The sequence below is a fragment of the Abramis brama genome (genome assembly GCF_963993115.1).
Source record: "Abramis brama genome assembly, chromosome: 15".
Classification (NCBI taxonomy): Eukaryota; Metazoa; Chordata; class Actinopteri; order Cypriniformes; family Leuciscidae; genus Abramis; species Abramis brama.
Genome location: NC_139977.1, coordinates 18,447,537 through 18,464,260, shown reverse-complemented (window position 1 = coordinate 18,464,260; position 16,724 = coordinate 18,447,537). Strand labels below are relative to the sequence as shown.

The following is a 16,724-nucleotide window of genomic DNA, read 5'->3' as shown; positions in this document are numbered from 1 at the left end:
ATGTTTAATCTTTATTTTGTGTGTCTTTGTTTTGATGCGCTCACACTCAAAGATTGTTCTTCCCCAAGGAAGCCATGTTTTCACAAATACACACTTGACAGACAGAAGAATCATAAATTATTAATACATGTCATAATGAGGAGATCAGGGAGCAATTAAGGGCAGACTGGATTAACTGTACCCATGCTGTTTTCTTTGCTTCTATCTTTATAAGTATATAATGTTATACTGTTATAAATATACTGTTTATATAACAGTATAGCTGCTGTAAAAGCAACACAATGTTCCCCCTATAACTTTACCAAAAGCCCAGCCCAAGTTCTCAATCATGCCATTAATTAATACAAAAAGATGTAGCATTTATATTTATTTATTTATAAATCAAAATACCAGTCTCCTAATATTAATATTGCAGAATTTATTGTCTGCATGGAACTAGTGTGTTGGACAACCTTCTAAATTAGATAATACTATTTTTAACTTTTCATTAAATGTATAAATAATAAATTGGCCTGTGACATATGTGCTTTAAATTCTTAATTTATTTTCTTATGGTTTTGGAAGGGGATTTACAGACCCAGAACCAGATATGATGAATGAAGACCCGGAGTCAGTATTATAATAAATTAAAGAAAAGTTTTACTGAAGATAGTTTGCAGTTTCATTAGCAGAAGTCAGCTTCAAGACTCACATGTTTGTAGGCCACCCCGCTTACAGTTACAAAGATCACAGCAGTTATACCCTTCACCAAGGTCTAAGCTACGTCCTTGCTTCAGGTTGAATGATTCTGATTGGCTAAGAAAATCAATAAACATAGCAATTTTCCACACATAAACCGATAGACTGGAACATATCTCCATCGATTATGCCGCTGACACTCGGACCCTGAAGTTAGGCACGTCATGACCTTCCAGGTCACAGATTTGGGTTGCTGGGTGCCAACATGTCCAGAACAACAACTCAGTCAATCTCCAATCATGCCAGTGGTTCCTTAACCTGTAACCAAGAAGACTAACACAACCTTTCTCAAACAAACAAAAAAAGAGTCCATATTTCATTTCTGGAAGCTGGGCTAAATGAGTAAGCATTGTTACTGCATTCAGATATCAAAAACAGACATTAGAGAATATAGAAAATAACTTTTCAGTAATCACACTGGTAACTTCTATAACAAAGTAAAATCTCATAAGCCTAAAGAAGTCATTCAACTCATGTGATGTTTAGAAGGAAAAATATTGATTAATACCTTGATTATAATTACTCAGATTTACATTGAAGCAGCATTGGATTCCAAAATCCACCCCCTTCAGTTTATTTCCATGTTTTTTTTTTTTTTCTTTTATTCGCCATACAGCACATGTTCATGTCATGCTATCCACCTTCTTTTTAACGTAAGAACTAGGCTATTCGTAAACTGAATGTGTCTGGCTTCTGGTGTCATTCACTTTCAGTTATTTTTAGCGGTATAAAACAGCCCATTTTGCTGCTTGATATTGCAATCTGGTATTTCTAACCATATTATTGTAATGTATTGTCGTAATTATAAACACACTGGTTTGTAGTGCAAACTTTTCACTCGCTTTCACTCCATCCCTCTCTTACTCACAGTGGAGCAGAGAGAAGGTTGATGTCTGACTTGTTCATAAGAAAGACAACACGTTTGGCGGAGCTGAGGGAGGGAGAAGCCACGGTCGAGGCTTGGCCTGTGGAACCAGGGTGACGAGTGACTCAGACGGAGCCGATGGTAGTGGAGACACAGGCAGAGCTGAAAAGCTGACGGGACCAGACAACATCGAAGGTCCGCAGTGACAAGCAACCGAGGTGGAGCCAGCAGTGACAAGCATGCCGGAGGACTGAGGTGAAGGCGGAGCGACCGAGGACCAAGGCTGGAGGGAAGGAGGAGCCTGCCAGAGCCAAAGGGGTAGAGGGATGAAAAGCAGCTGAAGGCACGGACGATGAGGAAGCCTGGAAGAGTAGTAGGGACGACAGTCCCGGGTGGAGACAAGGGGGCGAGGAGCCAAGGTGGAGCAGATTGCTCGACAGGCCAAGGTGGAGTTACAAGCCTGGAGGGTCTGGGCGGAGCTATGTGGTCGACAATCCAAGACTAAGCTGGCAAATGCTCAGATCGAGGCGAGTCACTGGTGACCAGGGCAGGAGCCAAAGGGCTGAGGAGAGGCAGTGCAGGTGGGGATGAACAGGCAGGCTTAACAGGGTCACACGAGACAGGCATAAAATTCATGAATGACACTCTTGGCTGATGTGGAACAGGCAGGATTTTCTGGAATGACGCTTGGCCAACTCAGAACAGACAGAGGTGGTGGGAGAGGGAGGCAGGATAGGAACACAGACATTAATAATAAGGTGCTGAGTGACAAAACAGGCTCAGTGCACAGGGAAACAGGCATGACACACTCACTTTCAAAGTCAGCGCTTCTCCATCAGCCGCTGTAGAGGGGTTTGGGCTCCACATCAAGCCCTCATATTCCACCAGTAATCCCTATTGAACAGTCCTTGTAGCAGGCTCACGCACCTGGTCAGACGTTATGTCGGGCTCGGGCTCTGGGACAATCCTTAGCTCAGTTCATGATGCTGGCACTCCAATAGTAGCAGGATCCAGCTCTGTGCCTGTGGTGGGCACAGGTTTCACTATCGCTGGGCTGATGGCTGGGGCTGGCATGCTGATTTCCTCCTCGCTCTCGCAGATTGTGAATGGGGAACCATTGTGGAGGAGTACCCACTCCACATACTCCTTAAAATTTCCCAGAGGCTCATCTCCAGACAGGCACACCTTGGTCTTTTCATTCAGGCCCGCCCAGAAAAACACATGCAGGCGGAAAAGATGTTACAAATCCAGGAAATCCCTCATGTGTGCCTCTAGGCCTAGGGACTGGTTCCCCTGAATCTGACTGCAGCTAGATCCATGCTTTTGGGTCAGTTCTTCTGTAGTGGTGAGGTTGCAATAAAGTTGATGAAATGGATCTAATCGCAGCAGTCAAAGTTTTATTTAACACAGAACTCAAGGTATTCAGAAAACACAGGAACAAAACCTAACGCGATGAAAACTGACAAAGAACTAAAGGAAAGAGAGTTTAAATAGACAAACCAATCAATGAAATTAATAACAGGTATAACTGATGATCAACTAATGAAAAAAAATCAACTGAAAACTATAGGTCACAGAACTAAACAAGTGCCAAACCCATACAAAACAGAGACAAACCCAGATGATCCCTAGTGTGGCCCTTGTTCAAATATTTCTTCTGCTTTTGTTCAGGCAAAGTGAGACCCTCTGTTATTGTACATTGACAATAAGAGATATTTGAAAGGACATGAATTAATAAGTTGATATGCAAATGGTGATATAAAAAATACTTGCATTAAATTATAGTTATGTTTATTTTTTAAATATAAACATTTATTATGTGCAATAATATATATTATTTATATAATATTATTATTATATAAATATATGATTTTCAATTATTTCACTATGTTAATCTTTACATTTACGCATTTGGCAGATGCTATTATCCAAAACGACTTACATTGCATTTCAAGGTACACATTTACATTCTTATAAATATATATATAAATAATATAAATTAATAAGATATAAATAATAATTTATCAGAAATAAATCAGAAATAAATTAAACAATTTCTTTCTTTAAAAAAAGAAAAAAAAACCGATTGACTGTACTCATATGTGTCCTTTTGGTTCAAGGACTGTTGTTTTCAAATGTTGCAGAAGTACTCATGCATTAACGCTCTGCTCACTCTAAAATATGGCATGTTGTAATAAACAGGTTTCATACATTCATACGTTTTTCAACTGTTTTTCAGGTTTGACTAAATGATTGTTGTTGTTTTTAAACCTGTTAATGCCCTCAAGCAATTCCTAGAGCAAACTATCAGATCAACCTATTCTCTGGCAAAAATATGTTTAAGACTAAAAGCGTCAGTGATATACACACATGTATAATTTCAAATTTCAATATCCTTTTTCGGTTTAATTTTCATGCTTTCTTCTTAATTTTATATTCATAAAACATTCAATGGTTATTGGCAAGTTTCTGCATGTCTGGCTTCTGAAACTACACATTGTCATTTGCACAAGGGGGAAAAAGACAGATAATAAAATAAAAATAATATTGTGAAAATAGAATGTCACTTAAACAGGTATAAGTGCTATAGAAAAAAAACTTAACACCTCATTAGAATTCTATAATAAAAAAAATCTATATAATTTGTATATGTCAGGTTTCGTACAAACGAAGCAGGCAAGATGGTAAGTTTGATATTTTAATAGCAGAATGGATCGGACACAGCGTGAAAGGTGAGTAAACAGGAAGTAGATAATTGGATGAAGCTTAACTGAATGATAACAAAGTCTCTCTTTCTCTTGCAGATGCAGATGATGAAGATTCTCTGAAGATGGACGTTAGACAGGCTGAAGAAGATCGGGATCGACGGTAAGTATGCAGGTAGGTGAAGTAGAGAGTCTGTGTGTCATGAATAGACATGTATTGACAAGACCAGACCAAGAGTGAGTGACTGAGTGCTGAATATAAAGGTGATGGGATCCAGGTGGCGGTGATGACTACTTAGAGGAGAGTGAGTGCAGGTGTGCGCCAAGGAGGATTCTGGGGAGTGTAGTGCAGAGACAGATGAGGAAGACAGATGGTGGATGTGACAGTATAATATTTGCAGACGGCCTGTGTTTTGCACTTTTACACTTTGGACTGTTAAAGAAAGACTTTTAGGTTTTTTGTAACTATAAACAAAACATATGAATTTTACAGTGATCCTAAAATAGCTCAGCATTAATTTGTTGAATATTTAATTTTCTGTCTGTAGAGTTGAGCTTGCTCACAATACATTCTCCAAACAAACCTGTATAATGTCCATTTGTTGCTCTTTTTAATGTGTTTTATTGAATTTAAGAGGGATGACAACATTATACCAGCAGAGAGGGTCTTACATTTCTGTTGAATATGTTAGGGACTGTGAACATTGTATAGTAACAGCCCCTGGATTCTTCAAATAGGCCCAGCTAGCCCACTCATTTAAATCTGAATGCATCAGAGATTTTCATAATTTCAACTACAAATAGTCTCTTAAATTGTTACCGCTTATTGCTTAGTGACAAGAAAGTGGCGTTCACATTTACATGGACTATGCTGGCCGCACATGCGGTCAGTACGGACCATTCTCCTCATCTTCTGTTACTTTAGTAATCCCACCACACACACGAAGAATGCCGCTTAGCATTTAGCTGCATGATCACATGAAGCACTTTCTCAGATGAAAAAAAAAAAGTGACCAGAAAAACAGGGTTTTGTAAAATGGAATAAGCTGGGTTCTATTTTTTTCTATTAAACTTTTCACTAATTTTATTGGTTATACAAAATGACTAATTTAGTTTTGAATAAAAAAGGGCTCCCTCCCACGCAATGGCATGTACGGTATACCCATGTGGTTCTGTCTGCCTCTGTTTAACATCTATATAAGTTCAGGAGCAGTGTTTGTGTTTGTGGAATCTGCAGCTGGAGCAGATGGAAGGTTGATGTCTGCCTTATTCACTGTAGAAAGACAACACATTTGTGTAAGAGGTCTGTTGTGTCCTATGCAAACTTTTGAAAATATTAATCTTTAATTCACATAATCAACAGATAGAAAAAGACTGCATCAAACTACATTGATCATTAGTAAACTTGTTTCACTGTTTCTCGTCTTTCAGCTTATGGCGGGGTCCAATGGCACAGCTGGGGATGTGTCTTTCACTTATCAGCAAATCTTTAATCAAGACATGGATGCTGGGCTCAGTACTAAAACTGCAGTGGCTGTGTTAACATCTCTGTTCTTTGTTTTTGTAAACTGTGTGATGCTCTTTGCTCTAGGAAGCAAGCGTGTATTCCATGAGACGCCGCGCTACATCCTTTTTGGCCACATGCTTATGAATGACTCTGTGCTTTTGCTGGTCTCAATCTTAATGTATGCTGTGGCTCAGTGTTTCCTTCCAATACCCACATCCATATGCACTCTGTTAGTTTTTATCTCCTACTGCACTTTCCGTAACGCTCCTCTGACTCTCGCACTGATGTCTCTGGAGCGGTACGTGGCAATCTGCTTCCCTCTGAGACACTGCAACATCGCCACACCAAAAAGGACTGGAATCGCCTTAGGAATCATCTGGTTCCTTAGTTCTATAAATATTATGGCAGACATTATTTTTGTTTTAACTGTCAACCCCAATTATTTAGCTGGTATTATATTTTGTACATTAGAAAAATTGTTTCTATTCAAATGGCAGCTGGATAAATATCAAGCATTTGATGTTCTTTATTTTGTGTCGGTTGCTGTGATCATCATTTTCACATACATTAGCATTATGATCACAGCCAGGTCTGTTTCCTCTGATAAAGATTCAGCTAAAAAAGCCCTCAGAACGGTGCTGTTGCACTTGATTCAGCTGGGACTGTGTCTCACCTCTTTCCTGTACACCACAATAGAAAGAACACTGTACATGATGACTGGAACCAACTCATCTCTCTTCATAAATCTCAGATATCTAAATTTTCTTATTATTCTCATTATGCCACGTTGCCTGAGTCCTCTGATCTATGGTATGAGAGATGAAGCCGTGTGGCCCTTGTTCAAATATTTTTTCTGCTATCGTTCAGGAAAAGTAAAGCCTTCGATTAATGTACATTAACTCTATGGTTGTGGCTCACAAGTTGCAAAAACCTTATATATAATATATTAATAATTGCAATATTTAAACTTGTTCCCCAAACTCAGATGAAATTATCTGGCAAAATATTTTAAGACTGATATCTGTGTGAGTGATATATCTGTGCTTATTTTAACATAATATTTATTAATTTATATTAGGGCTTCACAATATATTGAAATTATCGAAATATCGCAAATGTATATATCGCAATATGCATATCGCAACAGCTTGCAATAACTGGGGTCATGATCAAAAGACAAAGAGAAAATCACTCACTGCTCTTGGCTGAATAACTTTTGTAGCTTTAATAATAATCAGTATATTTAATTCATACAGTGAAAACTAAGCAGTGTTTAGTTTTTTACATTTGATTATTCAGTTTCTGTTGTTAAATAAACCTAATTTAGGCCTACCTGAAACCCTAAACCCTGTGGTATACACTGATGTTAAAATAACACTTGTTATGTAAACACTGCTGTTCACTTTCAGAAGTTGAAGGGATGTTTTCTCGTCACAAAATGAATTAAGATAATTTAAGTTTATTTTACACACTTTAAGCATTATCATATCACATATCGAATATCGCATTATTTAATGAGTTATCGCATTTTTCTTCAATATCGTGCAGCCCTAATTTGTATATGCATGTATTTATTCTTTTAATTTGTAATGCTTTCATTTGATTTATATTCTAATATAGAAGCTATTATTGACAAGTTTCTACATGGGTGCTGAACAACTAATATTCAAATAAAAATAATTTTGAAAAAAAAAAAATGTCTCCTAACCAGGGACAAAAGGATAAACATAAAAAAAAAACTGTTAACGCCTCACCAAGAATTCTATATAAATTTCCATATAATTATAATTAAATTATGCATTTGTACACTTTTGGACTGTTAAAGGAAATCTTTTCAAGGCCTTTTGTATCTACAAACAACATTTACATATAGTTCATTATGCATGTAAATAAACCACCCTTACAGTACATGAGCTTGTGTAATGTTTATTCAATTATTAAGAGATATACAGTGATCCTAGAAATAGTTCAGCATTAATTTGTTTGCTTGATCACAATATACTCTATGAACAAATGTATAATGTCCATTTGTTGCTCTTTATAACGTATTTTTCTTCTATTATATCTCACATTTATTATCTTATTATATGTACATACGACTAAGAGACAGATTGCTCCTACCAGACCCATGACAAGAATTCTTATACATATCCAAAAAAATACAAGATGTTATAAAAAAAGAAAAGAAAAATGTAATGTAAAATGTATCTCTATAATTCTGTTATTGTTCTCCTTTAGTTACTATTATAGTTTTTAGCATTTTAATCATTTCAATTAATAATTTTGTACATTACTGTTAGCATATCAATGGGTTGTTTTAAGGGGCTGCAATATCAAATAAAAGGAATTTGTTTGAATGGTTGCCTGTGCTCCTGAAGATTATTTTAAGTATACTTGGAATTGTTTACATTATTTGTCACAACACCCAGTGGCAGGAAAAATAGAGAAGACATAGAGTCAGCTAGCCTGACCAGCTAAAACCAGCCTGACCAGCTAAGACCAACAATGACCAGCTGACCAGCCTGACCAGCTAAAACCAGCCTGACCAGCTAAGACCAGCTAAGACCAGCTAAAACCAGCTAAGACCAGCCTGACCAGCTAAGACCACTCTGACCAGCTAAAACCAGCTAAGCCCAACAATGACCTAAAACCAGCTAAGCCCAACAATGACCAGCTAAGACCAGCCTGACCAGCTAAAACCAGCTAAGACCAGCCAGGCTGACCAGCTAAGACCAGCCTAACCAGCTAAAACCAGCTAAGCCCAACAATGACCAGCTAAGACCAGCCAGGCTGACCAGCTAAGACCAGCCTGACCAGCTAAAAAAGTGTTCAAAACCCCTCTAAAACCAGCCTGATAAACCAGCAGGCTGGGAGACCAGCCAAAACCAGCCTGACCATCTTAGGCTGGTTTAAGCTGGATTTTTCAGCAGGGAAGGGATGATCATGACAGCATTATCGCAGCAGAAAAGGTCTTACATTGCTTTTGCACACATTTGGTTGTAAGGACTGTTAACATTGTGTGACGGACCCTGCATCCTTCAATGTAGGCTCGCTCATTTTAAATCTGAATGCAGCTGAGATTTTCATGTAATTCTGGCATAATTGGGTGTTTAAATAAATAAAAACATTTTATGATGGTATAATCTCCTACATAGTAAGTATAATTTTTAAAGATACTTATAGATAAATCACTTTTTAGTACAACATTTGTGCAATCTGGCCTCAAAATTAAAGTGAAGGCTTCAGTGAGCTTTGCTTCTATTTTTAAACGGGGAACGAAGTTCTGCATCTTGGTGTTGTTGCTATGGGAGACGCCATCAGCGTGACCGGTGTCTGGAGCATGTGTAAACACACCAGTGTACAAAACCTTACTCCGTCCCTGCGGGACAGGCCTCAGCCTAGAGCGCTAAGAAAAGAGCTGTAAGGGGGATACACAACATAGGATGCTTGAGTAGAGGGATGCTTGCAGACTGCTTAGTGCTTACCATAATTTCGTTTACCCTGCATCAACCTTAAGGAAGTACCTGTCTGTCTAGAGGGAAGCATTTAGTCCTACTTGGACTGTTCACCCAAAAATTTAAATTACCCCATGATGATTTACTCACCCTCAAGCCATCCTAGGTGTATATGATATAGCCTATTCTTCTTTACTGCGAATACAATCGGAGTAATATAAAAAAATGTCCTGGCTCTTCCAAGCTTTATAATGGCAGTGAATGGCCATTTATGTTTTGAAGTCCATAAAGTGCATCCATCCATGATAAAAGTGCTCCACACGGCTCTGGAGGGTTAATAAAGGCCTTCTGAAGCAAAGCGATGAGTTTGTGTAAGAAAAATATCCATATTTAAAACTTTATTGATTAAAATAACTTGCTTCGGACAGACGGCCAACGCAAGTCGACTTACGGCAAAAGAGCACTTGACGATGCATTACGTAGATGTAGGAGCTAGGAGTAGCATGCCTCTCGCGATTCAAACAAACAGGGCTGGGCAACAAACTCAAACTCCTCCGATATTTCTCTTTAAAAAATTCTTGTTTTAGACTTCTAATTCGTGACTGGTGTTTCCGTGTTTTGCTCTATCCTCTGTGCTTACGTGTTCATAATGCGTCATGCGTCAGGTCAAATTGTTACTCTTTCGCCTTAAATCGATGCATATGGCCGTCTGCCAGAAGCTAGCTAGTCATAGCTTATCGCTATAAATGTTCTTCTTCCTGCGTTGGCCTATATCTTTGAAGCGAGTCAACATTTTAACAACAGCCCTATATATTTAGTCACAATGATGCCAGCATATTATGATTTTGACGGACATGTGCTTAAGTTGTTAAAAAAAGTTAAAAAAATTCAAATAAATAAAGCAAAACATTGTATTTTCTGTTTATGGTTCCATATCCAATAAAAACGAAGAGCAAAAGCTTGTTTTAATGCTGCGTTCCATTTACCAGGGAAGAGGGAAATTACGTCACACCCGAGGTGACCACGTCAGAAAGCGGTATTTTGCACAGATAATTCCGAAGTATCATGTCCACAAATAGAGGTTGGATAGTAGCCTACTGTGTGCACCACTGAGTTTATTGAGACACAGACAAATATAAGTGTTAATATATTTTACTACTGTTTCAGCCATACTGGATTCTGAAGTCGGGGTTGTTGTTGCACTTCCCTGGAGTTCCCCAGTCGCAAATCCTACTTTGAGGAGGAGGCCTACTGCCATAATTCGCTTCATCGACACTTCTATAGGTCACCGGCAGCAGGGGGCGCAAAGAGAGGCAAAATAAATTAAATGACAAATTATTTTCAAATAGCTATTATGGTACTGATACTAGGTCTGTTTTCTCTAAAGATTCTGCTTTAAAAAAAAAAATCACTTCAGAACGGTAGCCTACTATCCCTGGCAGCTAACAAAATGCTGTGACTGTGTCTAATATCTTTCCTGCATATTAAACAAGCACTAACGTTACATGGTGATTGAGAGCTCTTCTCTGGGAAATGAATCCCAGGTATTTACATTTTTATTTTATTTTTCTCATTGTACCGCGTACAACGCCGTGTTGACGTTTTTCCCCGTTATTTAAGCAAAGTAAGGTAGGCTACTCTGTTAATGTATAACTATGATATGAAATAATAATTTAACGTGCAATAATAATTTCGAAAAAGTCAGTTTGTGTGTGTGTGTGTGTGTGTGTGTGTGTGACTTAATGCTAGTTTTTTTTATTATTATTATGCCATTTTTAAACATGTTCACTTTTAAAAGATAATAACAGAACCATAGCCTATTTACATTAAATTGTATGATTCTGTTGTTTTCAATTAAACTTATTTTAAAAGCTTTCATTTTATTTATACATACAGTATATTTTCTTTATACATTGTTATTTTCAACCTTTGTCTTGCTGCTGAAATAACACATAATCTGTTAACTGTTAAACTCCTAAAAACAAATTTATAATTGATGCGGCCGGCCCGTACCTATTATGCACTTGTACACTTTAGATTGTTTGAAGACTCTTTTGTTGTTTTTTATCTACAAACAACATAAGTATAAATGATCATTGATCATATATAAAAAATGTAAATATAATATACTTTATGTGAGTTTTAAGTGATTGCGTAATAAAGTAGTATTTTATTATTATTAACAGATTCAGTAACCTAACCACCCAAAAAAATCTGCACAAATCTTTATCAAAAGCTTGTCACTTGGGCAGTACCCTTTTTTTTTTTAACCACAAAAAGGTTCATAGTACTTAAGGTATGTTTTTGTATTCCACGGTACTAATATGCACCTTTTAGGAGTAAAAAAGTTACAAAGATGTCCTTTTAAGGGTACTGCAACAAGCTGTTGTACCCCTAAAGGTAACATTTTTACACCTTTTTTTTCTTTGTGAAGGGTACAAAGCCCTCTAAGCATAACCGGCTAATATGGAAGGATAAAAGCGGAGAAATTATGTTCCCTGACTGGGAGATAGTACACTCTTCTTGAGGTCTAATCCGAGCCCCAAACACATCATGTGAGCAAGAACGACGTCTCGATGCTGTGCTGCTAGCTCTTTTGACTGCGCTAAAATCAGCCAATCGTCGTTGAGGCAGGCTTTACACGATGACGATCGCTCTGTTCCCTTTCGAGAGTACTCTCGTGTTGCGTAAGCCTTAGCTTACGCTATGGGAAAGCCCCTTTTCTCGAGAAGATTGAAGCCAAAATTATCCTATAATTTTCATAATTTAAAACGCACTTGCTGCAGCAAGCAGACCTAAGCGAGACAACTTACGCACTTATTGGCTGCTCTGCGGCAACTGCTGCAACCTATGGAGAGGCAGCTGTGGCGCACGAACCAATGAGGGCACTTCGACAAAATGGGCGTGGCTATGGCTATATAACCCGCGCCGTCCATAGTTGCCTTGATTTCATCTCCTTTCAGGGAACGATCCTCTTCGCTGACTCTGGAAGAAGCCTCGCGCAGTCGAAACAGCACTTCAGCGGGACGAGCCACTGCACTGCAGGACTGAAGAAGCCGCCTTCGGACACCTCCCTACGCCGCCTTCAGCCGCCGTCTCCCGCTGCGCTATCCGGCGCGCATATATCCTTTAAAAGCTATTCTCTAAAAGAGCAAATTAAGCGGGCATTGTTCCAAATGCCCCACCTCAACTGCGGCTCGTGCTGAGCCCCCCTCACGGCCGGAGACCGCCACATCCTTTGCGTCTCCTGCCTGGGGAAGGACCACGCCGACATCGCTCTCTCTAAAGGCAGCTGCCTGGAGTGCGATATGATGGATTTATCGACCCTGCAGGCTCGATTAGCCGTCTTCGGCGAGGACACACTTCCGCCTCTCTCTCATGGGCCGTGCCGTAAAAAGCGCCGTTCTCAGAGAGCACCAGAAGCCTCTGCAACATGCGAGCTCACGCTAGTAGGATCTCCGCGTGCCTCGCCCACTGATTCGCCCTCACCGGTCTCCTTCATCGATGGCCAGCGCCCGGCTGTTTCCGCAATCGCTCCCATCACCTTCGGTGGACCAGACGGTGACGAGGCTGACGAGGACAGCTGTTCTCTCGCCGCCTCGGGAAGTGGGGATTGGTCGGGCTCCATTCCGAACCTCGCCCCCTCAACCCAGGCTAGTACCAGCGGGGTAAGAGCCAGCGTCGATGCAGAGCTTATCCGCCTACTTACGAAGGCCGTGGAAGACCTCGGCCTCGAGTGGTCTCCACCCGCCGAACCAGCGCACAACAGGCTCGACGAGTGGTTTCTGCAGGGGCGCCATCAGGCAAAAGCAAAGGCCCGCCCCGTTTCTCCCGGAACTACGCCGCCGCCGGTCAAGCTGCATCAGCACTCCACACGATGGCGGTGCTTCAAGTTTTTCAGGCCAACCTTCTCCGCACTATGGACGAGGTTGGCCCGAACCCAGAGGCGTTTAGAGATCTGCGAAGCGCAACCGACCTAGCCCTGCGAGCGACGAAAACCACCGCTCAGGCTATCGGCAGAAATATGGCGGTCCTCACCGTCTTGGAGCACCATCTGTGGCTGACGCTAACGGACATGAAGGACGCGGACAGAGCTTCCTTCCTGGATTCACCGATCTCGCCATCCGGTCTGTTTGGCCCGTCTGTCAAGGGCTTCGCGGAACGCTTTACCGAAGCACAGAAAGCGTCACAGGCCTTGCGACACTTTCTACCCAAGCGCTCGAGTTTTGCGTTAGGCCGCTCAAAGAAGCAGCCGCCTGCCCAGACTTCAAGGCCGCCACCTCAGCCGGCAGCTTTCCAGCGCCATCCAACCGCTGAAGCTCGCCATCGCTCGCGCTCGTCTAGCCACCGCAGACCGCGAATGTCTGCAGTACACGAGCCTGTTACACAACATGCACGCCTGCACACAAACGCCGTTTTTACGGCGACCCAAATAAATCTCAAAAAGAGCAAAATGTCTGCCTTATACCCTGTGTTTTGACTGTGTTTTAAATGTAGGAACTGTAGGAACCCACTATTCAGTGCTCACCCCTACTCATAAACACTGCCCGTTCAGTGTCACACACACACTTATAAAAAACTTCCCCGCTCTCGCGGCGAGTGTATCATGTGTAAACCAGGCACCCGTTACTCAATGCGCACCTCCTCACATAAGTGCTGTATGTACAGTGTCACAAGCACAAGTCGTTCAGGCTACCGGATCCCTATCACACAGCGATCCGAGCCCAGACATCATTCTGCCCCTAGCCTTATGTGCAAAAGCATGGGAAATCATCCCGGGTGTGTCAGAATGGATGTTAAACATAATAAAGCGAGGCTACTCGCTGCAGTTCGCTCGCAGACTCCCGCGCTTTCGAGCCATGGTCGAAACTACGGTGAAAAGCGAAATGGCATATCTACTTCGCGCCGAGATAGCGAAACTGCTGAGAAAAGGTGCAATTGAAACCGTTCCTCTAACACAGAGCGAGTCAGGTTTTTACAGTCGCTATTTTCTCATTCCAAAAAAGGATGGCGGTCTTCAACCCATCCTAGACCTCAGACATTTGAACAAAGCGCTTATGAGGCGATCGATCAAAATGCTGACGACCTGACAAATCCTCGCGCAAATTCGCCCGGGGGACTGGTTTATATTAGTGGATCTGAAAGACGCGGCGCTCGCTCCCCTGAGACAACAGGGTATGCGAATACTGAACTATCTAGACGACTGTCTAATTCTAGCTCAGTCACAGACGGAACTGATGACTCACAAAGCTTTGCTACTCAGTCACTTACAGAACCTGGGTCTCAAGATCAGTTTGACCAAGAGCTCGCTGTTACCCAGCCAGAAAATTTATTTTCTGGGAACAGTGTGAAGGGTTAAAAATTTTAAATCTATTTCAAATATGCTTCCATACATAACATCACGGTAAAGAATATTGTATTTAGCGTTTAAGGTTGAGATAATGATTCTGCTCAGCAAAGTTGCAATTCCTGTTTTCTCCTTATTGTCTTTAATGGCTCTTGGAGTCCCAGTTTCACTCAGAGCCACAGCCCAGACATTGAATCGTTGGGCTGATTGGATTAGGACATATGCGTTTGAATGGTTATGCTGATTGGATTGAGACTGGTAACAGACCCTCAGTCTGGGGCGGGTTCCTTAACCTGTATACTCATTTACATGCTTTGGTAAACCTCAATGTAAATCCCTCCCCCTAAATGTCTATAAATTTGCAAGGCAACTGTCTTGAGTTAGACTTGGAAGAACACTACAGACGACACACAGCGAAGATCCCAATAAATCACTTCTGCTTATCCCAACGTCTCCTGGTCTTGCGTCGATGAAAGAAAACTTTCCAACAGATGGTGCCGTGACCCGGATGGAGAAAAAGGAAACTGAATCTTGAAACTTCAAGCTCAAAGATCTCAACAAAGCCTGACTAAGTTCCAGACTGAATCTTCTGAATCCAGATTGAAAACTTCAAGCTCCAAAAAGATCTCAAAGACTGAATTTTTCCAGACGGAATTTTTCTCTACAAATGAAAGACTTGGTGAGTTTCACTCCATTCAAAGAACCTTTGCAGACCAGTACAAAATTGTTTTCCTCTGCGCCGTTCAGAGAAGTAGTTAACAAACAGCTGTAGAGTTTGGTTAACTAAAGATAAGCCTCTAAAGTTGTCTTTTAGAGATGAAATTTATCCTCTGTTCTTGTCAGGCAGGGAAGATTAGTGTAAAGTGCTAGTAATTTGTGTTATCCTTTGCTCTGGGCAAGAAAGGTTAACAATAGTTGATCTGTGTTAACGTGTACCCTCTGTTGATCAGAGAAGTTTTAGTGTTTGTTTGTGTGGTAACAGAGACTGGTTAAAATGGTTAGAAGAAATGCTGGACGTGGTCTTGCGACTCCTTTATGGACTGTCACGGGGTGAAGAACACAAGGCCCCGGAGGGTGGATTTATTTACATTACACTAAAACTGGTGAAAGGAGATAAGCCGCTAAGATAAGTGCTCTTCGGTGCTGAATCCAGTCGAAAGTGGGTGTCCAAACGTGCTCCAAAGTGGTGGGCTGTCGGTCACTCGCTGCTTTCTGGGGAGAAACGAGAGAAATGTTAGACCAGCGTTTCATTCGGCTCGAGACCAGAGTCTGTCTGTCTGCTCAGCATGTGCTGCTTATATGGCTGTGGGCTGATTGGGAGCAGCTGTGACCGATCAGCCGGCGGTGAGGACATGCAGGTGTTTTGCGTTGGTTGCCAGGGCGACGCTGATTCCTCCGAGGATGCTCGTCACATCCGCCCCACCCCCCCCCACCCCCCAAGCGTCGTTCTGGTCCTGTGAACAAACGGAGACAGTAGGGGTGAAGTCAGGGGAGGGTGGGGAATGACCCCTGACAGACCTGCTTAAGCTGTCCAGATCCGTGAGAGGCCATCGGCGTTCGCGTTGGCGGCCCCGGCCCGATGGCGCACCTCAAAGTGGAAGTCCTGGAGCGCTAGGAACCAGCGAGTCACCCTGGCGTTGGTGTCCTTGGCGCGGGCCATCCACTGTAGGGGCGCGTGGTCGGTGACCAGGGTGAACTTGCGGCCTAGGAGGTAGTACCGGAGCTCCAGGACTGCCCACTTGATGGCCAGGGCTTCCTTCTCCACGGCGGCGTACTTCCTTTCGGCCGGGGACAGCTTCCTGCTGATGTAAATGATCGGATGCTCCTCACCTTCCTGGATTTGGGACAGGACTGCTCCCAATCCTGTGTCGGAGGCATCCGTCTGCAGCAGGAAGGGGCAGCTAAAGTCTGGAGCGCGGAGTACAGGCGAGGACGTGAGCGCTGCTTTGATCTGGGCGAAGGCCTCTTCTGCCGATGGGGTCCAGCATACTTTCTCCGGCTGCCCCTTCCTGGTCAGGTCTGTCAGAGGGGCGGCTAAAGAGGAGAAGTTGGGGATAAAACATCGGTAATAACCCGCCAACCCCAAGAAGGCTCATACCTGGGTCTT

General features: G+C 41.9%; 1 protein-coding gene across 1 annotated transcript; it reads left to right on the top strand.

Moving 5' to 3' along the window:
* Positions 1-5,742: 5,742 nt before the first annotated feature.
* LOC311098053 (odorant receptor 131-2-like) lies at positions 5,743-6,714 on the top strand (the record flags this gene model as incomplete). The annotated part of the gene is made up of 1 exon (XM_084138117.1): positions 5,743-6,714. The coding sequence occupies one exon, from the start codon at positions 5,743-5,745 to the stop codon at positions 6,712-6,714; it is 972 nt and encodes a 323-aa protein (XP_083994243.1).
* Between the last annotated feature and the right edge of the window lie 10,010 nt (positions 6,715-16,724).